This window comes from Tribolium madens, unplaced genomic scaffold (genome assembly GCF_015345945.1).
Source record: "Tribolium madens isolate multiple individuals breed KSU strain unplaced genomic scaffold, Tmad_KSU_1.1 Scaffold_7;HRSCAF=85;Tcas5.2_LG10, whole genome shotgun sequence".
Lineage (NCBI taxonomy): Eukaryota > Metazoa > Arthropoda > Insecta > Coleoptera > Tenebrionidae > Tribolium > Tribolium madens.
In genome coordinates this window covers 10,283,912-10,309,159 of record NW_025401050.1, presented here as the reverse complement: position 1 = coordinate 10,309,159, position 25,248 = coordinate 10,283,912, and the positions used below count along the sequence as shown (strand labels likewise).

General features: G+C 36.8%; 6 protein-coding genes across 16 annotated transcripts in view; 2 read left to right on the top strand and 4 right to left on the bottom strand.

Annotated features, from left to right (window-relative positions):
- The window catches only part of LOC123009513 (protein artichoke), a 13,685-nt gene extending 2,123 nt beyond the window's left edge, over window positions 1–11,562 (top strand). Inside the window, exons 2-5 of the mRNA XM_044405889.1 lie at window positions 7,346–7,606; window positions 7,653–8,306; window positions 8,353–8,499; window positions 8,548–11,562. Coding sequence (XP_044261824.1) covers window positions 7,346–7,606; window positions 7,653–8,306; window positions 8,353–8,499; window positions 8,548–11,463 — 3,978 coding nt within the window. The 3' untranslated portion in view covers window positions 11,464–11,562. The remainder of the gene's footprint in view (window positions 1–7,345; window positions 7,607–7,652; window positions 8,307–8,352; window positions 8,500–8,547) is intronic.
- Window positions 11,563–12,789: 1,227 nt separating this feature from the next.
- On the bottom strand, window positions 12,790–15,162 carry LOC123009725. Of its 11 annotated transcripts, none has more exons than XM_044406214.1 (9): window positions 15,073–15,162; window positions 14,837–15,021; window positions 14,108–14,786; window positions 13,915–14,051; window positions 13,554–13,869; window positions 13,382–13,500; window positions 13,180–13,328; window positions 12,972–13,129; window positions 12,790–12,925 (listed from the first exon to the last, which is right to left on the bottom strand). In XM_044406214.1, the coding sequence occupies exons 6-9, from the start codon at window positions 13,421–13,423 to the stop codon at window positions 12,855–12,857; spliced, it is 420 nt and encodes a 139-aa protein (XP_044262149.1). In that variant the 5' UTR covers window positions 13,424–13,500; window positions 13,554–13,869; window positions 13,915–14,051; window positions 14,108–14,786; window positions 14,837–15,021; window positions 15,073–15,162; the 3' UTR covers window positions 12,790–12,854. The 11 variants fall into 11 exon arrangements, 9 of the variants coding, with proteins under 9 accessions (XP_044262149.1, XP_044262152.1, XP_044262148.1 ...); XM_044406217.1 differs by having other exon boundaries at window positions 13,382–13,491; XM_044406213.1 differs by having other exon boundaries at window positions 13,382–13,486.
- Window positions 15,163–15,265: 103 nt separating this feature from the next.
- LOC123010202 lies at window positions 15,266–15,817 on the bottom strand. The gene is made up of 4 exons (XM_044406902.1): window positions 15,782–15,817; window positions 15,593–15,723; window positions 15,447–15,541; window positions 15,266–15,402 (listed from the first exon to the last, which is right to left on the bottom strand). Exons 1-4 carry the CDS (start codon window positions 15,815–15,817, stop codon window positions 15,266–15,268), a joined length of 399 nt encoding a protein of 132 aa, XP_044262837.1.
- An 857-nt stretch (window positions 15,818–16,674) lies between these two features.
- LOC123010023 lies at window positions 16,675–17,353 on the bottom strand. The gene is made up of 5 exons (XM_044406640.1): window positions 17,300–17,353; window positions 17,116–17,252; window positions 16,959–17,068; window positions 16,875–16,913; window positions 16,675–16,828 (listed from the first exon to the last, which is right to left on the bottom strand). Exons 1-5 carry the CDS (start codon window positions 17,351–17,353, stop codon window positions 16,719–16,721), a joined length of 450 nt encoding a protein of 149 aa, XP_044262575.1. The 3' UTR covers window positions 16,675–16,718.
- Window positions 17,354–17,411: 58 nt separating this feature from the next.
- LOC123010010 lies at window positions 17,412–18,081 on the bottom strand. Its single transcript, XM_044406621.1, has 4 exons — window positions 17,977–18,081; window positions 17,783–17,931; window positions 17,604–17,731; window positions 17,412–17,554 (listed from the first exon to the last, which is right to left on the bottom strand). The coding sequence occupies exons 1-4, from the start codon at window positions 18,052–18,054 to the stop codon at window positions 17,424–17,426; spliced, it is 486 nt and encodes a 161-aa protein (XP_044262556.1). The 5' UTR covers window positions 18,055–18,081; the 3' UTR covers window positions 17,412–17,423.
- Window positions 18,082–18,578: 497 nt separating this feature from the next.
- Window positions 18,579–23,673, top strand: LOC123009488 (DNA polymerase theta). Its single transcript, XM_044405850.1, has 4 exons — window positions 18,579–22,318; window positions 22,368–22,978; window positions 23,029–23,293; window positions 23,340–23,673. The coding sequence occupies exons 1-4, from the start codon at window positions 18,847–18,849 to the stop codon at window positions 23,624–23,626; spliced, it is 4,635 nt and encodes a 1,544-aa protein (XP_044261785.1). The 5' UTR covers window positions 18,579–18,846; the 3' UTR covers window positions 23,627–23,673.
- Window positions 23,674–25,248: the final 1,575 nt, after the last annotated feature.

Genomic DNA, 25,248 nt, shown 5'->3' with positions numbered 1-25,248 from the left:
TAGTGTCAAAAAATTACGAATTTTGAGCCATTCCCAAGTCCCAAAAAATTTTCAAAAAATTGTAATTTTGAAATTAAAAAACAAACTAATGTGCCCTTTTAGCAAATCAATGTACTGTTATTTCTCCTATTTTTTATGCAAAAATTGTTTCAAAATAATGTTAAAAACAGTAAAAAATCAACGTTTTGTGCGAATTTAATTCGAAAAAAATTAAATAATTTTTCAAAAATTTCTCAGAATGGAACCAAAACTCTGATCAAAATTTCGTTTTGGCATAATATAAATATGCTTTTTGCTTACATTTTCTGTAAAAATTAATGAAAAATATGTAAGAAAACAACTGAAATTTTTTTAAAATATCTAAAAAATTCTAATTCTGAAACTACATAACTTATCAAAATGCCTTTTTGCCACATTACAGTCTTAGTAGTGAACTTCCTTTGGGCAAAATTTAAATTAAAATAATTGTCAGAAACGGTGTCAAAAAAATTATGATTCTTGAGCCACACCCAACTTAAAAAAAAATAAAAAAAATCTTAACTCTGACAAGAAAAAAAGCCCTTTTTACAAATTAAAGCACTGACATTTGACCCTACTTCCCACCAAAAAAAAATTAAAAAAATTTAAGACAACAGTGTTAAAAAAATACAAACTTTGAAATGGCTTTTTTGACAAAAATCATCAAAAAACGCCATTTGGGCACACTTTAGTAATTTTTTTTATTAATCTAAAACATAAAAACCAATTTTCTGCTCTGTTTGGCGTAAAAATGCCCACATCCTCCGATCAAGCCCCAAACCAACTCAATTGGACTCAAATCCGGTCGATTGCGAGGCTGACCACAGCCATAATGCTAATCCAGTAGGTGTGTTGTAAGAATTTTAATTCGTAAAATTACATAAAAGTCACGTTATTCTAACGCACATCCTCCCAACAAGCTAAAAATATCATTTTTTTGTGCCTTGTGATGTAACAAGAAATTTTGCAACCGAATAGTTCATCACGTTTTACAGTTGGAAAAGCATAAAAAACGCATAACGGGGAGTTTCCATCGCCTGCAGGTAGCGCATCCTTGACATTTTCCCATTTCTCGAGAAATTTCAAAGAAATAATCAACAATTGATAGTGCAGATGGTCGAATAATGGCGATTTTCCGCTCACTTTCACTAGTAAAAGGCCATTTTGTGGGAAATTTCAGCTGAAATGTTCGATTTGAGCAACCTACTTATGAGCTAGCGGTCAAGATGCCCTTAAGCTAGCCATTCTGTATCAACAGTTCGATTTATTTCAGCGCAAAAACCGTTATTCTCCTTTATTATTTCAGGAAAAAATGATTTTTTCAGGCGGAAATCGCAAGTTTTCAGGTGATTGACCGACGATTGATGAAAAGTTTTCAAACAAACAGTTAAGGAGGTTTGAATAGTGTTATAATTTAATTATTCTGTTGTGGAATTTGAGACAAGCAAAGCGTGGAATTGGGGCTTTTAAACCGCAGTTATGTTAGAAAATTGGGAGTTTTTTTCTCGTAAAATTGTTGGGTTTTATTATTTGAGTTTGAATTTGAGAAAAATTGTTGTTGTGATTGGGGTGACCGCTGCGCCACCACGCCTCCGGCAAGTGTCTCTGCTTTAATTCAATGTAATTATTGTTGTTTTTTACAATTTTGGACTTCTAGAAGTGCTTTTGAATCAATTTTGAAGTTTCCGATTTTTGGATTTTTGACACAATTTTGGGCGATTTTTGGTACCCGGAACGGTCAATTGCCAATAACTCCGGACTTATTGGCGATAACCTCTTATATTTGGTACCGTTGGAAAGAGAATTTAATTTTCTATTATATAAAAAAAAGATCAGTGCTCTACGATAAATAGTTATCGAGAAAATTTGTGATAAAGTCAAAAGTATGGAAAATATAAATCCGACTATAACTTCAAAACTACTAGGAATTTTGCAGTTTTTTTGACGCCAATCGATTCCCTGGAACATTTTACATAGGCTTAGGTCAAAGTATTATATCATTGAGGCACAGTTTTGCCGCAATTTACAAAACAAAAAAAACTAAAAATTTGTTAACACTTAATGAGGGGGTTAATGATTTAAAAAAATTCTAATTTTGAAACTACGCAACTTATCAAAATGCCCTTTTGCCACATTATAGCCTTGGTAGTGATCTATTTTCTGACAAAATTTTATTGAAAAAAAATTCAGAAGCGGTGTCAAAAAATTACGAATTTTGAGCCAATACCAAGACCCAAATATGAAAAAGTTTTCAAAAAATTGTAATTTTGAAATTAAAAAACGCACTAATGTGCCCTTTTAGCAAATTAGAGCACTGTTATTTGTCATACTTCTTATGCAAAAATTGTTTCAAAATAACATTAAAAACAGTGATAAAATGCAACATTTTGGGTCAGTTTAATTCGAAAAAAGTGAATAATTATTCAAAAATTTCTCAGAATGGAACCAAAACTCAGATGAAAATGCCGTTTTGGCACCATATAAATACGCCTTTTGCCTACATTTCCTGAAAAAATCAAGCAAAAAAGTATAAGAAAACAACTAAAAAATAATTTACTTTGCCTCATGTCCGGTTTATTTATTGAATTAAAAAAACAATCTAATTCTAAAACTACGCTTATCAAAATGCCCTTTTGCTACACTAAAGCCTTGGCAGTCAACCATTTTTTTGGGAAAATTTTATTCAAAAAAAAGTTATAGAAATAGTGTCAAAAAATTACGAATTTTGAGCCATTCCCAAGTCCCAAAAAATTTTCAAAAAATTGTAATTTTGAAATTAAAAAACAAACTAATGTGCCTTTTTAGCAAATCGGAGTACTGTTATTTGTCCTACTTTCTATGCAAAAACTGTTTCAAAATAACGTTAAAAACAGTGAAAAAATCAACGTTTTGTGTGAATTTAATTCGAAAAAATTTAAATAATTTTTCAAAAATTTCTCAGAATGGAACCAAAATTCAGATCAAAATACCGTCTTGGCACCACATAAATATGCTTTTTGCCTACATTTTCTGAAAAAATCAATAAACAATTTGTAAGAAAACAACTGAAAAATAATTTATTTTACGTCATATCCGGTTTATTTATTGAATTTTAAAAAACATGTAATTCTGAAACTATACAACTTATCAAAATGCCCTTTTGCCACATTAAAGCTTTGGCAGTCATTTATTTTTTGGCGAAATTTTATTCAAAAAAAAGTTATAGAAATAGTGTCAAAAAATTACGAATCTTGAGCCATTCGCAAGTCTCAAATATAAAAAAATTTCAAAAAATTGTAATTTTGGAATTAAAAAACAAACTAATGTGCCCTTTTATCAGATTTGAGTACTGTTATTTGTCCTACTTTTTATGCAAAAATTGTTTCAAAATAATGTTACAAACAGTAAAAAATCAACGTTTTGCGTGAATTTAATTCGAAAAAAATTAAATAATTTTTCAAAAATTTCTCAGAATGGAACCAAAACTCAGATCAAAATGCCGTTTTGACACAACATAAATATTCCTTTTGCCTACATTTAATGAAAAAATCAATAAAAAATATGTAAGAAAACAACTGAAAAATAATTTATTTTGCCTCGTTATTGAAAATATCTAAAAAATTCTAATTCTGAAACTACATAGCTTACCAAAATGCCCTTTTGCCACATTATAGTCTTAGTAGTGGTCTACCTTTGTTAGTCTTAACTCTGACAAGAAAAAAAGCCCTTTTTACAAATTAAAGCACTGACATGTAACCCTACTTCACACAAAAAAAAATAAAAAAAATGAAGACAACTCTTTTAAAAAATACAAAGTTTGCAATGGCTATTTTGACAAAAATCATCAAAAAAAGGCATTTGGGCACACTTTAGTAATTTTTTTTTATAATCTAAGACATAGAAACCAATTTTCTGCTCTGTTTGGCGTAAAAATGCCCACATTCTCCTTTAGAAAAAATCGAAAAATTTTAAATTTTCAAAAATATAAATTCGACTATAACTTCAAAACTATCACAAATTTTGTAGTTTCCTCAACGCCAATCGATTTCCCGGAACACTTTACATGCGTACACATCAAAACATTATACCTTAAAGGTAGAGTTTCGCCATGGTCAGCAAAATTGTATCTTTTTTACGATAATTTTTTTGACCATTTTTCAAAAACTTAACAAATTCAATTTTTTCAAACTCATCCCAATAAATGATTCTTTCTGAGCCGCTAGCACCATTAGAAATGCCAAAAATATTAAATTATCCAATTTAAAAACTAAAATTTTTCAATTTAAATGAAAAGAAATTAATTCTCCGGAAACAAAAATTAGGAAAAAATGACAAAAAAATCGTTTTATTGCCGGTCCCACCTCTCAATTACCTCAATTTCATCTCAATGACAAGAATCACGCAACCACAATTGTGCTAAACACCGAAAAAGAAAGAAAAAGTTGAAGAATTCCATTGAGAGAAAAAAACAAAGGGCCTAATTAGCAACCCAAATTCGGCCCACTTTCCACACATTGACTTAATTAATTAGTCATTGTCGCGTTTTTCCGCCAAACTCCGGATTTCTAACGGGAATGAGGAATGTTCTGAGCCACTCTGTATCATTATAACGGCATTGAACTCTTCCTCGTTTCGTCGTTGGTGTTTTTTCTTCATCAGAGAAATCGAGAAATTGCGACAAGACTATTAAAAGACTTAAAAGGCGATTGTTGTAGAACTGTTAGAAACATGAAAAACGGACGAGTTTTCAATGGAAATTCTCAGCAATTTGCGATAACAATCGTGAAAATGATTGAAATGTCACCAACGTGAATGAAAAGTGGCGCCAATTAGCGTAATAGGCGGCTGTGATGGGTTTATAAAAGTGATGATAATGTTGCGTGATTGAGAGCTCACTTTCTTTGATAATTTAATGAGTTTGGTTTCGATAAAGTGCAACAAAGGGGAAAAATAGCGAAATTACGCTTTTATTTATCATTTTTGGTCATAAAACAGCGAAAAAGTGCTCAAAAAGTAACGAAAATGGGTGTAGTGGCACCAAAATAGCCGGATTTGAGTCCATGTGAAAAGTCTTGGTTTGCGATTTTGCGACAATTTCAAGCCGCCTGAGTCTCCAAACAAGCTTAATTTGATGTTTTAACCCATTCCAAGCCTTCTGGTACTGGGAAAAAAAATCGAACAATTTTTTATTATTTTTTTTAGTAGTCGAAAACAAAATAAAATTTAAAAATTTGATGGTTTGGATAGTGTGATACCAAAACGCTCAGATCTGAGTCCATGTGAAAAGTCTTAGTTTTTCTTTTATACATCATATTTTTTGTATCTAATTTCACATATTTCTTTTACTAATTAAAATCTTTGTCATTTTTTAAATATTTCTTTTATTTACGCTTCAATTTGCGCATTTTTATGATTCTTGACAATTTTCACTATCTATTTTTGATTTTTTGTCAATTTTCGCTTTTTTGTTCATTTTTTTCAGCTTTTTGTTTCAAATTTCAAATATTTTTTCCCAAATTTTTGAAAATTTGATGATGATGATTAATTGTGCCATAAATGACCATAAAGTTGTATTTTTCGCAAAAATTTTAACCAAATTCGACTCTTAATTAGAGCTTTAAAAGGAAAAAACACAAAAAATGTAAAAAATAAATTTTCATTTATTACTTTTGTTGATAAATAGCTTCAATACAGTGTCTTACTTTTGGTAAAATTTACAAAAAATAAATAAAATCAGTAATTTTACATAATGACACCAAAATGACCGGATTTGAATCCATGTGAAAAGTCATGGTTTGCGATTTTGCGACAATTGCAAGATTTTCGTATTGGAAAAAAAAACAAAAAATCGAACAATTATATTTTTTTATTTATTTTTTTAGTAAATGAATCTAAAACAAAATAAAATTTAAAAATTTGATGTTTTGCATAGTGTGACACCAAAACGCCCAGATCTAAGTCTATCTGAAAAATCTTAGTTTTTCATACATCATATTTTTTGTATCTAATTTCAAATATTTTTTTTACTAATTAAATTTTTTTACATTTTTTAAATATTTTTTTATTTATGCTTCAATTTGCGCATTTTTATGATTTTTTGACAATTCTCACTATCTATTTTTGAATTTTTTGTCAATTTTGTGAATTTTATTACCACCCAAGTTGCACCTTTTGTTTCAAATTCAAAATGTTTTTTCTCTAATTTTTGAAAATTTGTATATTTAGCGTCATTTTAATCAATTTTATGATTAATTATGCCATAAATGACTATAAAGTTGTATTTTTTGCAAAAATTTTAACCGAGAAAATTCGACTTTTAATTGAGAGCTTTAAAAGGGAAAAAACACAAAAAATCTAAAAAGTAAATTTTTATTTATTACTTTTGTTGATCAATAGCTTCAATTCACTGTCTTACTTTTAGTAAAATTTACAAAAAATAAATAAAATCAGTAATTTTACATAATGACACCAAAATGACCAGATCTGAGTCCATGCGAAAAGTCTGGGACATTTTTTAAGCCTTTTAGCTCCTTAAGCAACCTTAATTTGACTCTTTAAACCCTCCCAAGCCTCCGGTTGTGAGTTTTTCTAAAGTTAATTTTTGTTTGAGGATTTTGAGGAAAAAAACTCAAAAAGTCTAGATTTATTATATTCTTATTTTTAGCACTTTAGTCAAAAAAACTGTGTTTTGTTTTCGATAAAACGACAAAAAAACTGAAATTTCAGCAAATTGCCACCAAAACAACCAGATCTGAGTCCACGTGAAAAGTCTTGGTTTGCTACGAGATTTGCCACATTTTTTAAGCCTTCTAGCTCTTTAAGCAACCTTAATTTGATTTTTAAACCCTCCCAAGCCTCCGAATGTAATTTTTTCTAAAGTTAATTTTTGTTTGAGGATTTTGAGGTAAAAAACTCAAAAAATCGAGATTTATTTAATTCTTATTTTTAGCACTTGGGTCAAAAAAACTTGTTTTGTTTTCGATAAAACGACAAAAAAATTAAATTTCTACAAATTGCCTCCAAAACAACCAGATCTGAGTCCATGTGAAAAGTCTTGGTTTACTATTTGGCACATTTTTTAAGCCTTCTAGCTCTTTAAGCAACCTTAATTTGACTTTTTAAACCCTCTAAAGCCTCCGACTGTGATTTTTTCTTAAGTTAATTTTTGTTTGAGGATTTTGAGGAAAAAAACTCAAAAAGTTAAGAATTATTTAATTCTTATTTTTAGCACTTTGGTCAAAAAAACTTGTTTTGTTTTCGCTAAAACAACAAAAAAACTGAAATTGCCACCAAAACAACCAGATCTGAGTCCATGTGAAAAGCCGTGGTTTGCAATTTTTTCTTCCAGATGAACTTCTTTTGGCTTGTGACCCTCCCCCTCGCCGTGGCCACCCCCTCATTCATCCCCTGTTCGGAAATCTCGCGCGACCTCCGCTTCCCCTGCACATGCGCCTTGGGCCCCCCTGAAGCCGCCCTCGACGGCAACCCCTCCATCAGTGTCAACTGCGACCGAGTCGTTTTCCCTGGAGACCTCCCCTCACTCCCCTTCGGCGCCCCCATTGTCTCCTTCAGCCAGCGCTGGGCCGGCCACCAAGCCCTCCCAACTCAAGTAACCCTCAAACCCTCAAAATCACCAACTAACCAAATTTTTGCAGATCTTCTCCTCAACTGGCCTCCCGTTGAGGACCATCGACCTCTCAGGCAACTCTTTGAGGAGGTTAACCGAACGCCTCCTCCAAGGCTTACAATCGAGTTTGGTTGAACTCCGCCTCGCAGATAACCTCCTAGGGGACACCCTCAACCCCATTTTTGCCACCAGTGAGTTCCGGGGTTTGGGGCATTTACAGGTTTTGGATTTGAGTGGAAACATCATCAGGGCAGTGGAGGAGGGGATTTTGGAGGGTTGTGACAATTTACAGGAGTTTTACTTGGAGAGGAATAGTCTAACTGGAGTACCAAGCTCGTCACTCAACGGCCCCAAATCACTCAAAATCCTCTCACTAGCCTCAAATCGGATCACAAGCCTCAAAAACGCCGCTTTTGGCGCACAACCGAACCTCGAAACGGTTAATTTGGCCTCAAACAACATTGCTAGCATCGAAGGAGGGGCTTTGAGTGGGCTAAACCGGTTAAAAACCCTCAAATTGGGCCACAATAAACTCACTAGATTCAACAGTGATGTGTTTCACGGGGCCCAAAACCTCCAAAATTTGGACTTGTCGGAAAATTTCATCACGGAATTCCCAACTATAGCCCTCAAAGTCTTCAAAGATTTGAAGTACCTCAATTTATCCTCCAATATGATCCAGGTTTGGACTTACGTACTAACATTTCGGTTATAACCCCGAATTTCAGAATTTGGACAACAATGATTTACTCAATCTAGTAGGCTTGTATTATTTGGACTTGAGCCGAAACAGTGTTGCCAACATAGCCCCTGGGACTTTTCTAGGGTTAAAACAGCTGCGCAAGCTTGATATCAGTGTAAACTCCCTCCGGACGGTAAGTACTACTTTGAGGTTGAGTACTAACTAATGAGGCCTTTTTTAGATTGAGGACGACGCTTTTGAGGGTCTCGATAATTTAGAACAGTTGAATTTGAAGGATAATAATATTTTGTTAATCCCAGCGTCGGCTTTGGGTCGTTTACCCAAACTAACCTCACTTCAATTGGACTACAATCGGGTGGCAGCCCTGTCTGGTGACATTTTGAGGTCAATAGCCGAAAAAGTCACTAAATTAGTACTCGCGAAGAACGTCATCCGTGAACTCCCTCCCGCCTCCTTCCAGTACTTCCAACACTTGTCCCATTTGGACTTGACGCGCAACCTCCTCACAAACCTCAATTCGGACGCGTTCCTCGGCCTTGAAAACACCCTCAAAGAGTTGCATTTAGGCCAAAACAAAATTTCGAGTGTGACAGGACCGACTTTGTCCCTAATCAAGTTAGAAGTACTCGATTTGAGTGATAATCACTTGACGGAACTCTCGAGGAACGTTTTCGGGATGGTACCTCAATTGAGGTTCCTCAATTTGAGCCACAACTCGCACCTTGCCTCAATTCCCTCAAACTTGATCCACAAACTCCCCAATTTGGAGGTGTTTGATTTGAGTTTCACCGGTTTGAAGTTTCTAACCGGCGATTTCTTCGCTAAATCCTCAAAATTGAGAAGGATTTACCTCCAAAATAACGCGATTGGAGAATTGGGCGATGGGGTGTTTGCCAATTTGCCCAACTTGACCTCAATTGACCTCTCGTTCAACCATATTAGTAACATCAAACAAGGGGCTTTCGTCAATGTGAAGAACATCAAGGAGTTGGTTTTGAGGGGGAACCAATTGAGTAGTTTCAAAGGGGAGTTTTTCAACACCGGGACGAGTCTTGAGGTTTTGGACATTTCCGATAACCAATTGAGTTATTTATTCCCGTCCTCCTTCAGGATTCACCCCCGCCTCAAACTCCTCAAAGCCTCAAACAACAAGTTCAATTTTTTCCCGGCTGAGTTGATTGCGACGTTGCAGTTTTTGGAAGTTGTTGATTTGTCGCATAATGACCTCAAAACCGTTGAGGAGTTGGATTTTGCGCGCTTGCCACGTTTGAGGGTACTACTTTTGAGTTATAACCAATTGGAGTTTGTGTCCGAAATGGCGTTTCATAACTCCACGCAACTCCAAGTCCTCGATTTGAGTTACAATAAGTTGGATCGGTTAGCCGAGAGGACTTTTGAGGGTTTGGTTCGGTTGGAGTTGCTCGATTTGGAGGGGAATGTTTTGAGTGACCTCCCGGAGACTATTTTCGAGAGGGCGCGACTCCAGATGTTGGAGAATATCAAGTTGGGGAGGAATTTGTTTGAGGTGGCCCCCCTCAAAAGCCTCCAAAGACAGTACTTTTTTGTCTCGTCGGTTGACTTGTCGAGGAATAAATTGAGGGAAATCCCGGCTGATGACAGCAGTATGGTCAACATAAAAAAATTGGACTTGTCCTTTAATCCCTTATCAGAGGAGACGATAAGGAATGTGTTGGGGGAACCCAAAACTATGCGGGAGTTGAATTTGGCGGGAACGGGAATTAGGGATTTGACACAACTTGAAACTCCATTTTTGAGTTACCTCAATTTGAGTTACAACAACATAACTTCACTCAATGAGAAAATTTTTGAACGGACTTCACTCCTTGAAACTCTCGATGTCTCAAATAACCAAATCAGTGATATTTCAAACTACTCCCGTTTGTGGCCTTTACTCAAAAACCTCCAAAGTTTGAACTTGTCCTCAAACCCGATCCGGAGTATCTCCCAAGGTGATTTCCAAGGTTTGGACTCTTTGAAACACTTAAGTATCTCCTCCCTCCTCCAATGTGAGAAAATCGAGAAAGGAGCCTTCAAATCCCTCCCAAACCTCTCCAACCTCAACGCGTTTGAGTACCCCAAACTGGGCTACATCGACCTCCAAGGCCTCCTCTCCCACCTCCCCTCCCTCGAACAAGTCAACATCGAGACGAAAGACTCGGCGGTGGGGGCGGACCAACTCCAGCCCCTCCTCCATCCCCGCCTCAAAAACCTCGGTTTGAGGGGCGGGAGATTGAGGAGTGTCTCATCGGGGACTCTATCAGGAATTAAAGGCCCGGAGGTCACAATTGGGATTATGAACACCTCCTTGTCCTCCCTCCCCCCCGCTCTGTTCTTCCCCGTCCCCCGATCCTCAAAAATCACACTGGACGTGACCGGGAGTCAATTGAGTACTCTCACTCCTCAAATCCTAGCAACCCTTGATGACCGACGCGGCGACTTGAAACTAGTAGGCCTTGAAAGCAATCCTATAGTTTGCGATTGTAGCGCACGCGCATTGCGTCGATGGCTCCCCTCCCACATGACCACAATCCGATGCTCCGCCCCCGAACACCTCCTCGGCCAGTTATTGGTGGAGATCGCCGATGATGACTTGACATGTGATCCGAGGAAAGTTACGACGACTCCGCCCACTAGTAGTTCGCTCCTCCCTCGCTCCACCCGATTGCATACGAAGATGACCGAACCGGAGATTATCTGGTCAGTGCCGGTAACCGAAAAAGTTAAAACCCCTAAACCGGTCACTAGTTCGAGTTTAAACAACGATGATACGCTTATTATCGGGATTGTAGGGGGCGTGGTTGCGTTCATAGCCATTTTGATTATTATTATTTGTATTATTAGACTGAGGATGGGGGGGAGTCAGTACAGGGGCGGGCCGCCGGTTATGGGCCCCGTGGCGGGGAGTAGTTGTGCGTGTAGTGTGAAAGGGGCGCCCGTTTACACCATGGGGCCCGGATACGGGCCTGGATATTCGGCGACGTTGCCACATAAAATGCAAGCCCCGCCCATTAGACCGAGTAATTACTCGACAATGGGCAGGGTGCCCTATTATGGCAACAGTGGACAACCCTATTTTATCGCGTTTCCGCCAGAGGAAAATAAAATTTATAGGTAACCGTTTTAGGTTAGGATTAAGGTTAATGTTTGATTTTTATTTAATGTTGCAACTTATTTATGTATAAATATAACTTTATTATAAGAAATTGTGCTTTTTTCCCCTTTTTTATGGCATTTTTCGAGTTTGTGACCCCAGAATGGCCAGATTTGGCTCCAAGTGAAATGTCCTGGTTGGGCAAGTTGGTACTCTTGACTACCATTTTTCCACCTCCTGATTCTAAATATGACATTCATTTGCCGATTTGAGCCTTTATTTGGCCAAAATTTAAAAAAAAAACGGCTTGGCAGTTAGAAAATTATAAAAAAAATGTTCATTCAAATCAAATATGAGCTCTAAATAAATTAAGAATATACAGAATAATTTTTTTCTACAATTTGTACAATGTTTGCCACCAAAATTACCAGATTTGGGTCTATGTGAAATGTTTTGATTTGGCAAGTGGATACTCTTGACTACCATTTTTCGACCTCCTGATTCTAAATATGATATTAATTTGCCGATTTGAACCGTTATTTGGACAAAATTAAAAAAAAACAACTTGGCAATGAGAAAATTACAAAAAAAAATGTTCATTGTAATCAAATATGAGTTCTATATAAATTAATAATATGCAGAATTATTTTTTTCTACAATTTGTACAATGTTTGCCACCAAAATTGCCAGATTTGGGTCTATATGAAATGTTTTGGTTTGGCAAGTTGGTAGTCTTTTCTACTATTTTTCGACCTTCTGATTCTAAACATGATATCAATTTGCCGATTTGAACCTTTATTTGGCCAAAATTAAAAAAACAACTTGGCAATTAGAAAATTACAAAAAAAATGTTCAGTCAAATCAAATATGAGCTCTATATAAATTAATAATATACAGAATTATTTTTTTCTACAATTTGTACAATATTTGCCACCAAAATTGCCAGATTTGGGTCTATGTGAAATGTTTTGGTTTGGCAAGTTGGTAGTCTTTTCTACCATTTTTCGACCTCCTGATTCTAAATATGACATTAATATGCCGATTTGAGCCTTTATTTTTCCAAAATTAAAAAAAAACTACTTGGCAATTAAAAAATTACAAAAAAAATGTTCATTCAGATCAAATATGAGCTCTATATAAATTCAGAATATACAAAATTATTTTTTTTACAATTTGTACAATATTTGCCACCAAAATTACCAGATTTGGGTCTATGTGAAATGTTTTGGTTTGGCAAGTTGGTAGTCTTTTCTACCATTTTTCGCCCTTCTGATTTTAAATATGACATTAATTTGCCGATTTGAGCCTTATTTTGGCTTTAAAATGACCTTGAAACAATAAAACGCACAGTTTTCTTAAAAATTTATTCAAAAAATATATAATTTGTATAAAAATGTACACATTTAACAACCCAATCACCTCATAGAGGTCGCTTCTTCGTAGCTCGGGGGCGGAGTCACCGGGGCGGTGTTCTGTATCCCCCCCACTAGAACCAAAAATTACTAAAAAAAATTAAACTCCCCAAAACCCACCAGTCCGGTTATCCGGAACCACTAAATTAACCATTGGTGAGTCGCCATTGTCGTCCCTCCGGGGCGGGCGCACCCTCCCCTCCCTCCTCTTGCAACACAACAACCAACAACCGAAAACACAAATCCCGAAAATGAACGAAAAAGTACCAGCAAAAATCCTAAAAATTGTGATTTGAAGGGCTGTGATTGGCGGGAATGGGACAACTACCAAATGTGGGCGTGGCTGAATCTAGGGCAACACCCCTCTGTACAGCACGTCTCAAAAATAAGGTTACAGTCGACGAAATTGAACGTGCGGATGTAGGAACCATGGCCGTCTGGGATTATCACGTCGACTGTGCAACAATTGACATTTTTCTAATAAAACAAAACAAAACAACAACGATTACATAACCTACAAAATTACTCACCAGAAAAAAATAAAAAAACAAAACTAAACTGAGTATTTGCATTATAAAAACCTTGGTTTTTCCTCCTCCATCAAGCCTTAAGGCTCTTGAAACCTCTCATTTCACCTAACCTCAAAAAACTTTACTATTATTGTTACTCAATGCAAGGTCACACCTCTACGACGCAAATTACCTCAAACACTCAAAAAAAATTATACCTAAAAAGTTCCATAATCGCAGTAGGCCTTGCAAAAAATTTGACACAACTTTCACAAAAAATGCGATTTTACGCGTCAGTGTCACCAGTGGCGGCGCCACCTCAAAATTTATGGTTGCCTAGCAACGTATTAAAAAAATGACATTCACAGCCGTCTTTATTTGAGAAAAAAATACAGTTTTTTGTTATAGTGACGTTTCAGTCGCTTCCTCGTAGGTTGGTATCCTGTTGGTGGGTAAATGGATGGCAACACTGTACACAGGGGGCGGATCCGCGTCGATTTCGTCCAATCCTGTGACAGAATTTTGACAAAAAGTTTGACATTTTTGTGTTTTACCGTGACTGTCAAGTACGGCCAAATTGACAGATATCGTGTTAATGTCATTGTGACATAGACGTTTTGTCATGTCAAGACACCAAATAAGAAGCGATAAGAAGAAAACGAAGAGAAATAAATTGATTCCGAGAGTTATACTAAAAAATGACATAAATGTCAAATAAATGTCATATATTTTGACACGTGACCTGACCTGACTTTGGGTATGATATAGGGTTTAGTACAACAACCCTCGTCGCAACAAATGTCATTTTCGAGACAAAAATAAGGTACCACTGAATTGTTGGGATTTTCTTTGAAACATGGTATTTGACAATGTGTCTAAAACTTGTCAAAAAAATAAAAATTAAAAAAATGACATACATACTAGTGAAACGGCTGTCAAAAGCGACACTAATATTACCAACATTTTTTTAATAATGACATTTGAAAGTTTGTAGACATTTGAAATAAATATAGATAACAATGAGATAACCTTTTGGTCCGACCCCTTGATATTTTAAAATTCGTACTTTAGATAAAAAAATGCAAATTTGTTTTTATATAATCCTTGACAACGTATTGAATTTTTATGAAATTAACACTTCGTTTCGGCCATTTTGTCCCCAATTGGGGGAAAATGAATGGCAGCACTGTAGGTCGGGGGCGGAGTCAGTGTCATATACCCCGGGGGCGGAGTCCTAGGCGTCAATGGGATGGCCGGCAAATGCATATTAAAATTGCTCCCGCCTGATTGGTTGAATGATAAAGTGAGGTTAAGTTCGGGCGTTTGAGGGGGCGTGTTATTCCGACTCCCCTCCTCGTCATCCTTTTTCAAAATGTGACAAATGTACAACAAAATGTAGCAAAAAACACCAAGAACCAGTACCAACCTAAAAAAAATAATTTCTGGGGGATTTTCAGTGTGTTATATTTAATTTACCAAACGTAGGTTGGAAAGGAGGGGGTTGAGGGAACGTGATTTTGATCAATTTTTGTTAAGTAGATAGACGAATTATCAAAAGTGATTTCCTTGCAACAGCCTTTATCACAACAGTGATTAAATTCAAGGTCACAGTAAACCAACTTGTAGGTTTTTTCTTCTTGGAGGATACAAAAGTGGGAACCCTGAAATTACTAGATATTTTACTCGCTCACACTGTATATAAACGCACTCACTCGAATCATGACTAAAAATGTGACAAAAACAGTAAAAATTTCACAAGAAGTTGTAAAAACATAAAACACAATCTTGTGTAAATATTTGACATGTGACAAGTGGATTTGCAAAAGAGAAACACAATTTTAAACAATTTATTCAGTTTTGTGTATAATTGGTTGCCTACATTGTCAAGGTTTTTTCCAGGTGGGCTCACCTGTCCCACCCCATGACTTCCTCATACGACGGGACGCGATTCGAAGGTTGGGGGTAATAAATAGCGATGTGATAAGATGGCGGATTATCACTATCACTATTATCACTAGTTCTATATCTCACTCTCATGTTGTCTAAAAAACGTGTTTGGTAACTTTTAATTTATTCAGTTTTTTACCTGTATTTCGTGGCCGGTTTTTGTACACGTCCCACCAAGCCTTGGCACAGGTTAGGCAACATAACAAAAAAATTATCACTAGTATACCGAGTGGCCTAAAAAATATATTTTTTTTTTTTGGTGACAAACTTAGGGATTTTTGTTACCAGATGTACCACGCGTCACTACAACAACCTTTATTACAACAATATGCAAAGTTGGTACAATTGACTATTTCAAGATACGTCGAATATGAACTGTCTTTGACTAAACAAAAGTCCGATTTAGTGACATTTGGCTAAAATGGGGCAAAAATCACTAAAATTTCGCGTTTTTGCGACTTACTACAGGGTTACCAATGTGACAATTATCGCAACTGTGAAGAGGAACATAGCTTCGAGGCCTATTAGATCAACACGATTTTTGTCAATTTTGCAAATTAGCCAACTTTGATTATTTATTTAACGGCTAAAAGTGGCCTAAAATCAGTAAAATTTAGCTTTTTGCTACTTACAATATTACCAACTTTACAATTAATGCATTTGTGAGCAGAAACATAGCTTCTAGGCCTACTAGACCAACACGATTTTTGACAATTTTGCAAAGTGGCCAACTTTGATTATTTATTTAACGGCTAAAATTGGTCAAAAATTGGTAAAATTTTGCGTTTTTGCTACTTACAGTGTTACCAACATTACAATTAATGCATTTGTGAACAGAAACATAGCTTCTAGGCCTACTAGACCATCACGATTTTTGTCTATTTTGCAAATTAGCCAACTTTGATTATTTATTTAACGGCTAAAATTGGCTTAAAATCAGTAAAATTTCGCGTTTTTGCTACTTACAGTGTTGACAATTAACGCAATTGTGACAAAAAACATCACTTCAAGGTCTACTAGATCAACAAGATTTTCTAACAATTTTGCAAACTAGCCAACTTTGATTATTTAAATCGGTTAAAAATCACTAAAATGTCACATTTTTGACACTTGAAACGTACAGGAACGTAGCTGAAACAGTTCTGAGGCTTTTTTTTATTTTCTAAGCCTACTAGACTAATAAAATTTTTATAGATATTTTATTGTAGAATTTTTTGACAAACAAATAGCCAACTTTGGTAATTTTTATTTATTTATTTATTTATTTATTTATTTATTGAATTAAATTATTTGTTTTTATTGCATAATACGTGAATTAAGTAACAAGGGCCATAATTAATTTTATTGCAAAGTCCCTAAAACCGGGTTTACGACTTTGGTGGCGCCAGAATGGCGTCCGACTGTATCGATTTTATTGCGTGTGTGACTGGTTGCCTATTTTGTGCCCCACAACTTCGTCGTAGCTGGGGGCCGGGTCTGAGGGGGCCCTCGAGGGCCCCAAACTATCACTCGAGTACGCATCTGGAAAAAAAGGTTATTTCGAGCGGGGGCAAAGGGCGATTGTTACAATTGGGGTACGTCCAGGGGGCTGTCCCATAATTAACCGCTAAAAAAACACTAAATTACAATTTTTTTTTTTTAAAACACAAACTTTGAGTCGCCATTTCAGTGGTTTCCTCAGCATTTTCGGCCTTTTTGCAACAAACTTCGAGTATTTTAATGATAGAAAAGACAATCACGACCAAAAAGACGCAAATGGTGCTGAAAAAGACAGTTTTGAGGGGGCTTAGGGGGTCATGGGGGCTCACAAGTTGATGTACCAGGGACAGCACCCATGGGAGCAGCACCACGAGTTGGGGCAATGGACGGTCTTCCACGTGAAATTGTACTTCTGGGGGCCCTCAAATGACCGAAATTTGCAAATTTTGGGCTTGTTATTTCGGGCCTAAATTCGAATAAATTGGCCAAAAATCGAATTTTTAAAGGGCTCACCTCGATTTTATTAATCCATGAGAGGACAAACAGGACACTTGTGTAAAAAAACATTTTTAAACTCGATTCTGCGTATTGAAACACTTAATTTTATTGAAAAAAAAAAAGTACAGTGTGCTTCGTATTAATGCGAACATTGTTGGTTGCATGCCTCCTCATACGTGGGGATTTTATCGCCGGGTTGGGGGTAATTGGAGGCTATGTGGTAGGGGGGAGGGGGCGAAAAGTCACTAGTGCCATAATCGCGTGAAAAATCTGAAAAATTGATTTTTTTTATTTTTTTAGTGTCAAAATTGTTACCAACTTTGCAAGTCCATTAAAATGTTTTCTTGTGAGTTGGCACCACTGTCCTGTTTCGTACAATTCGCCCTCCAGTACATCTTCAAGCATTTACACGAACAAATCACCACAACAATTAAAATTAGGACGAGTCTAAAATCCCCAATTAATTAATTAATTAACCAATTTAATTAATTTAATTACGAGCCAGTCGACCAGATGCAACACCCCTCATCGCAACACGAGTGGTAACAATTGACAGTCGTGTAAATAGTGTAATTTGTTTCATTTTTAAAATTTTCGAATTTGTTTAAAATGCGACAAACTCGTCGCGTCCTGTGATGAACTAGAGCCTAAAAGTGGTTTTTGCGATTAGTGTGACAGTAAGTGGGGCTTACCGTGACAGGTGGGGTGTAAAGTAAAGAAAAAAGTGTGAAAAAAAGTGTAGAAAAAATTCGAGTTTCACTTTCAAACATGTGTTTTGTGAATGGAGAGGGATTGGGAGCATTGATTGGGATGCTGCTGGAAAGAGGGCGATTCTGCGTAGAAAACCACAATTTAGTGGAGCCCGAAACGGGCATCTTTATTTTTTTTAGACTTTGCCCAAAACGGCCACGCTGTAGGCAACCAACAATACACCTAAATTTTAATCTTTAAACAATAAAATATTTTAAACAATTTTTGTGCTTCTACCATTTACACGTAATTAAATAAATGTGATACTGGTGTTTTTTTTTGATCAAATGTAAGTGAAACTACCAAAAAAACTGTATTTAAATGTTTACGTCAGGCAACCAACAATTCACCAAATTATTTTTTTTTTAAATAAAATATTTTGAATGTTTGTTTTACGTTTTCTATTAGAACCTTATTAAATAGTGGTAATATTGTTGTTTTTTAGTCAAATATAAATAAAATCACGTAAAAAGTTTTCGCGCTTGTGAAATTTCGCGTTTTCGTTCACGATCCAAGAAACGTACAAAAGAAGTTAAAAAAAATAAATATGCAACGAAAGTGATTGCAAGGATTAAAAAACCACTATTTGGCTTAATTTTTCAACAATGCAACGTCTCAAGGCCGCAAAATTTACATTTTCGTTGGTAAAAATTGAGAGCTGTCAAATTTGACAATTCAAATTGCTAACCTCACAAGTTTTGTAAACATGCTGTAAATAATCGTTCGTTTTTATTTATTATCTGTATATAAGTAATTTAATTTATTAATCAAGTGGAAGTGTGGCTTTTTAGGTTATTTATTTATTTATAATTATGCTGAATGACACTTTTGATGATTTTAATTTCACAAATTTCGCAAATTCGGTGTCTCAACCCAAGAATGGCGTTTCCTTCGACGACTCCCTCTTCCTCGACTCACAAGAACTCTCAATTTTGCAAAACTCGGATCAAGAAACGAAAAAAATCGACGATTATTTCAGTTCGCCTCTAGTACCAACCTTACAGAACGAAAAGTATAATTCGAGCATGGACAGTGACATTTTCGGGTGTGATTCCCCCAAATCGGGACTTTTCGACTCGCCACGTGACCTGAACCCGGCCAATGACACTCAAAGCCAATCGAGTCTTTTCGACTCGCCACGTGACCTAAAACCGACCAATGACGACTCGCCGTTGGCGGAACCCTCCCCATTGCAAACACGTGACCTGGAACCGACCAATGACAATCAAGCATTGGCATCATGGGGCCTCCCCGCCGCCATTTTGGACAAATACACGTCACGGAAGATTACTAGGATGTTCCCCTGGCAGGTAGAGTGTCTCAATAACCCAAAAGTGTTGAAAATGAATAAAAATTTGGTTTACTCGGCTCCCACCTCGGCCGGTAAAACTCTAGTCGCTGAGATTTTATCGATCAAAACTGTGTTAGAAAGGTCAAAAAAAGTGATTTTTATCCTCCCTTTTGTGTCAGTGGTTCGGGAGAAGATGTTTTATTTTCAAGATATTTTTGGGGGGAGTGGGGTGCGTGTGGAGGGCTTCATGGGGTCGTACAACCCCCCTGGGGGGTTCAAATCGGTCCAGTTTGCCGTCTGTACCATCGAGAAGGCCAACAGTCTCATTAATACGTTCCTCCAAGATGGGAGTTTGGGGGAAATTGGGGCTGTCGTCATCGACGAAATGCACCTCCTCGGGGAATCCCACCGAGGCTACATCCTTGAACTTTTGCTAACGAAACTCAAATACATGACCTTGAAAGATGAAACAATTGAAATACAAATAATCGGCATGAGTGCCACTCTCCCTAACCTCAAAACCCTCGCTGATTGGCTAGACGCCGAACTGTACGTCACCGACTTCCGACCAATCCCCTTACACGAACAAGTGTTGCTAGGCGACACACTCTACGACACGAAATTCTCATTGGTGCGCCGCTTGGAGCCCCTCCCCCACCCCGACACCGACCACATCCTCCAATTGTGTCTCGAGACGATCACAGCCAACTGTTCCGTCTTGATTTTCTGTCCGACGAAAAACTGGTGCGAGAATTTAGCCACGCAGATAGCACAAGCGTTCTATACTTTGGGGCGGGGCGACACAAACCACGCCCTCCATAAACAATTAAACGCCGAGGCGATTGCCGAGCTATTGACACAACTATCGCTCAGTCCGATTGGTTTGGACGATGTTTTACGCAAAACTGTGTCTTTTGGGGTGGCGTTTCACCACGCCGGCTTGACCATGGATGAGCGTGATATAATCGAGGGCGGGTTTAGGGGCGGAGTTATCCGAGTTTTGGTAGCTACATCGACGCTTTCGTCGGGGGTTAATCTACCGGCACGACGGGTGATTATACGCACGCCCATGTTCCATGGGAGACCCATCGATGGGTTGAGTTACCGGCAAATGGTCGGAAGGGCGGGGCGTATGGGTAAGGATACATCCGGTGAAAGTATACTAGTGTGTCAAAAAAGTGACGAAAAATTCGTTAGAAAATTATTCGAGGAGGAGTTGGACCCGATTGTCAGTTGTTTGGAACAAGATGGACGATTAAGACGCGCCATCTTGGAAATAGTAGCAAGTGGAGTAGCCACCACCCCTGATGATGTTCATTTATTTGCAAAATGTACCCTTTTGGGTCACACTAGTGTTGAGGAGGCTTTGGATTTTTTGACAACCAATGAGTTTCTTCGTCTTGGTGATCAGAAATATACACCAAGTGGGCTTGGCAAAGCCTGCTTGACTTCGTCAATACCACCCGAAGATGGTCTTGCCCTTTTCGCAGAATTGGACAAGGCACGACAGTGTTTTGTTTTGGATACTGAACTCCATTTGGTTTATTTGGTCACTCCGTATAGTGCGTGTCACCAATGGGGCCATCTTGATTGGATGAATTATTTGCAAATATGGGAGAAGCTCCCCTCCAGTATGCGAAAGGTGGGGGAATTGGTGGGGGTAAGAGAGAGTTATATAGTTGCAGGAACGCGTGGTAACCCCCAAACTAGTACCTCGCAACTCTATCAAAAGCTCCAAGTGCACAAAAGATTCTATATAGCACTAGCACTCCAAGACTTGGTTAATGAGCGCCCCCTGTCGGCGGTTTGTGCCAAATTCGGTTGTAACCGCGGTTTGTTACAAATGTTACAATTGACAGCCGCCACCTTTGCCGGTATGGTAACCTCCTTCAGTCGACAATTGGGTTGGTCGAATGTCGAAATCCTCATTTCGCAATTCCAAGATCGCCTCCATTTTGGTGTATCACGTGACCTACTTGATTTGATGCGTTTGCCTCTGCTTAATGGACGCAGCGCACGAGCTTTATACAATTCCGGTCTTGAAACACTCATCCAAATCGCCAACTCGGATGTGGACACAATCGAATCGATTTTCCTCAAAGTGGTACCATTCGAAAGTACCAAATTGAGGGAGGGGGAAACTGAGCATGCGCTGAGACGGCGCAACAAATTTCGCAACATTTGGATCACGGGAAAAGAGGGCTTGACTGAGGGACAAGCCGCTGAGTTGATTTTGAGGAGTGCGCGGGAGTTTTTGAGGATCGAAATGGGACTCAAAGAGGCGAAATGGGGCCCAATCAAGTCTGAGATTAGTTTGAATTCAACAGGAGACTTCATAGTGGCCTCACAGGACGAAAGCGTGTCTTTCAAAACCCCCAAAAAGAGGGGGCGACGTCGTGGAAGCGGGGAAACCCCCGTTAAGAAACCTCGGATGTCATTTGACCTTGAAACAGTCGATGTGTGTAGTCATGACCGCCTCTTCGGCTCGTTTACTCAAGAAGTCAAAAGTGCTACAATTGTGTCACTCGCCCTCGTCTCGTGTGTTAAAACTCGACGAGTGATTGGTTTGAGTGACACTGGGGTTACAATTGAGGGGTTTGCCCTCTTTTGGGGCGGCTCCACCACCTACTATCTCGATATGAATAAAAAACGTGAAACTATAGACGTGATCCGCCATATTGTCAATGATAAACAAAAAACGATCATTATGTGCGACTGCAAAGAACAAATCAAAGTGTTACAAAAGTGGTGTGGGGTGGAGTTTGGGTCACGTGTCGAAGACCCGAAAGTCGCTGATTGGTTGTTGGAACCTGAGGGGCGTGAAAAAAACCTACAAGAGTTGGTTCAAGTTTATTGCCCGGATTTGGGCCCAATGTTAGTAAAGCCGGTCCTGGAACCGAAATTACGCTCAATTTTTGAGTGTTATCTCAGTTGGCAAATTGTGAAAAGTGTCAAAACTCAACTGTCAGAAATTAATCTTTTGACAGTTTTTGGTTTGTATTATTTCTAGTCATTGTTTTAGTTCTAGTTCTGTCATTTTAGACCTTGAAATGTCAATTTTGCGCATTTTGGCCAATATGGAGTTGGCTGGGATTGGGGTCAATAAACCCGCTCTAAGTAATCTAGTCGACTTACTCACACGTGAACAAAAGACTATCGAGCGTCAAGGTCACGCTCTCGCCGGCCGCCATTTTTCCTTCGCTTCGTCTAAACAACTGTCAAAAATCCTCCAATCAGACACTGGGAAAAAAAGTTTGCAAAAAAATGCCAATCCACTCGCTGACTTGATCCTCAAATGGCGTAAAATCAGTGCTGCCACTAGTAAAACCTTGCAACCGCTCATTCGATTGGTGGAAAATGGCCGAATTTTCGGTTGTTATGTTACCCACACTGCGACAGGTCGGATCAGTATGCACGAACCGAATTTACAAAATGTCGCAAAAAATTTTGACATTTCCGGTATTGAGGTTAGTTGTCGACAGGCATTTGTTCCAAACGATGGTCACGTGATGGTTTCGGCCGATTTCTGCCAATTGGAATTGAGGATTTTGGCGCACTTGTCACGTGATGAGGTCTTGTGTCAGATTTTGAGGAGGGAGGGCGACATCTTTCGGGCCGTGGCGGCGAAATGGAACGGAATGTCAGAAATTGAGGTATTTGAGGTTTTTTTTTTGAGTAATTAGTGTCAAAATGACGGTTCAAGGTCACAGAAGAGTTGCGTCAACGGGCAAAACAAATTTGTTATGGGATTATATACGGGATGGGGAGCAAGGCGTTAGCCGAGCAATTGAGCATTGAAGAGTCACAGGCGACTAGATTTATGCAATCATTTCGAAATGCCTACCCAGGGGTCCAAAAATACGTCACTGAGGTGGTGGAGACTTGTCGTAAAAAAGGTTTTGTTGAAACTTTGGCCGGTAGGAGGCGCTTTTTGCCGCACATTAACCACAAAAATGGCGCTGTTAGAAGTAAGTGTTTTGATTGGTTGAGGTTTTGTTTTGAGTGTTTTGATAGGTCAAGCCGAACGTCAAGCTGTCAATACCACAATCCAAGGTTCTGCTGCTGATATAGTGAAGAGGACGATGATAAGGCTTGAAACGGTGTTTTTAGGGGAAAAACAAGTCAAGTTGGTATTACATCTTCACGATGAGTTGCTATACGAAGTACCGGAAGCGAGTCTAGGGAATTTTGTTCGAATTTTAAAGAAGGAAATGGAGGAAAGTGTCAAATTGTCAATTCCGTTTCCGGTGAAGGTCAAGACTGGGCCCAATTGGGGGCAATTGACTGAATATAAATTGTAACTGAGGCACTCTGTATATTTTTGGTATTAAATTGATGCGATTTTTAATTGTGTTTTTTTATTTAATCTTAGTAAATAATAATAAATTAATAATGGGTGTTTTATATACTCGTCCATGGCTCGTGTATTATAGCCACCATTATGTGCTCGTTAAATAATATACTATTTTCTTCAAAACAAACCTGTTTGTTTTCTTGGTACAAAGATGTGAAATATGTTTTACTTTTACTAAAAATTATCAAAGTTAAAAAAAATAATAAAGATCATTTCTTATTAAAAATTTGCAAAACATTGTTTTTCATTTGGCTGTTTTTTGACATAATAATGGCATTGTATTATTTGACACCATGCAACTAGATTTTACTAACTTTTATTAATTTTTTTTCAAATTTAATATTTTTTTAAGAAATAATTTTTAATAAAAATAGAACAAATTGCATATGTCTGTACTAAGAAAACTAATACRTTTCAAATTATGTAGAAAAAAATATGGGTTCCAAATTAAAATTAGAACGTTGGGTATAGCATAAAATAAAGTATGATATTTAGAAAAATTCTAAAATTGTCGGCTTATACTAAGTTTAAAGCCATTTAAATTCAATTTTTAATTTTTGAAATCGGATCATAAATAAAAATTCTAGAACGTCTGCCGTTTTTTTAAATCACCCTGTATATACAAAAAAATGATAAAAACATTTTTTTTAGATTCACGCCTTTTTTAAATTATTTTTGATAAAATTAACAATAAGTAATTATAAAATAAAACAGATAATTAACTAATAAAAAAAATAAATTTGAAAAAATCAAACTTTTTAAATTTGTCAAAAATTCGTACTTTCAGTGTTTGGTATTAAATTGATGCGATTTTTAATTGTTTTTCTTTATGTTATATTATTAAATAATAATAAATTAATATTGGATGTTTTATATACTCGTCCTTGGCTCGTGTATTATAGCCACCATTATGTGCTCATTATATAATATATAATTTTTTTCAAAACAAACCTTTTTGTTATTTTTCTTGGTACAAACATGTGCAATATATTCTACTTTTACTAAAAAATATGTCAAAGTTAAAAAAAGTATTCAAAAAACCATTTCTTATTAAAAATTTGAACAATATTGGCAATATTTTCTTTCATTTGGCGGTTTTTTGACATAATAATGCTATTGTATTATTTGACACCATGCAACTAGATTTTATTAACCTTTATTATTTCTTTAAATAATAATTTTTAGTAAAAGTAGAACAATTTGCACATGTTAAGTACTAAGAAGACTAATACCTTTCAAATTATGTGGAAAAAAATGTGGGTTTTGCATTAAAATTAGAAAGTTGAATGTAACCTAAAATAAATTATGACATTTAGGAAAATTGTAAAATTGTCGGATTATACTTTATTAAAATCCATTTAATTTACTTTTTTAATTTTTGAAATCGAGCCATAAATAAAAATTCTAGAGCGATTGCAGTGTTTTAAAAATCACCCTGTATATACAAAAAAAATTGTTAAAACATTTTTTTTTTAGATTCACACCTTTTTTTTAATCATTTTTGAAGAAATTAGCAATAAGAAATTATAAAATAAAACAGACAAATAACTAATAAAAAAAATAAACATG

Excerpts from the sequence above, each read along its gene's own strand:
- LOC123009725 (XM_044406212.1), bottom strand. The coding sequence starts at position 13,423 with ATGCAAATACTCAGTTTAGTTTTGTTTTTTTATTTTTTTCTG. Across the intron at positions 13,130-13,179 it reads TTCAGCCACGCCCACATTTG|GATTTTTGCTGGTACTTTTT; the intron begins GTAGTTGTCCCA and ends CACAATTTTTAG. Across the intron at positions 12,926-12,971 it reads GGTTCCGGATAACCGGACTG|TGGGGGGGATACAGAACACC; the intron begins GTGGGTTTTGGG and ends TTTTGGTTCTAG.
- LOC123010202 (XM_044406902.1), bottom strand. The coding sequence starts at position 15,817 with ATGTTCCTCTTCACAGTTGCGATAATTGTCACATTG. Across the intron at positions 15,724-15,781 it reads TTGCGATAATTGTCACATTG|CCAAATGTCACTAAATCGGA; the intron begins GTAACCCTGTAG and ends GCCCCATTTTAG. Across the intron at positions 15,403-15,446 it reads AAACCGGCCACGAAATACAG|ACAACATGAGAGTGAGATAT; the intron begins GTAAAAAACTGA and ends CACGTTTTTTAG.
- LOC123010023 (XM_044406640.1), bottom strand. The coding sequence starts at position 17,353 with ATGTTTTTTTACACAAGTGTCCTGTTTGTCCTCTCATGGATTAATAAA. Across the intron at positions 17,253-17,299 it reads CATGGATTAATAAAATCGAG|GCCCGAAATAACAAGCCCAA; the intron begins GTGAGCCCTTTA and ends ATTCGAATTTAG. Across the intron at positions 16,914-16,958 it reads CACTGAAATGGCGACTCAAA|CGGTTAATTATGGGACAGCC; the intron begins GTTTGTGTTTTA and ends GTGTTTTTTTAG.
- LOC123010010 (XM_044406621.1), bottom strand. The coding sequence starts at position 18,054 with ATGTTTGAAAGTGAAACTCGAATTTTTTCTACACTTTTTTTCACACTT. Across the intron at positions 17,932-17,976 it reads TTTACACCCCACCTGTCACG|GCTCTAGTTCATCACAGGAC; the intron begins GTAAGCCCCACT and ends AACCACTTTTAG. Across the intron at positions 17,732-17,782 it reads TGCATCTGGTCGACTGGCTC|ACTCGTCCTAATTTTAATTG; the intron begins GTAATTAAATTA and ends TGGGGATTTTAG.
- LOC123009488 (XM_044405850.1), top strand. The coding sequence starts at position 18,847 with ATGCTGAATGACACTTTTGATGATTTTAATTTCACAAATTTCGCAAAT. Across the intron at positions 22,979-23,028 it reads ACGGAATGTCAGAAATTGAG|GTCACAGAAGAGTTGCGTCA; the intron begins GTATTTGAGGTT and ends TGACGGTTCAAG. Across the intron at positions 23,294-23,339 it reads CAAAAATGGCGCTGTTAGAA|GTCAAGCCGAACGTCAAGCT; the intron begins GTAAGTGTTTTG and ends GTGTTTTGATAG.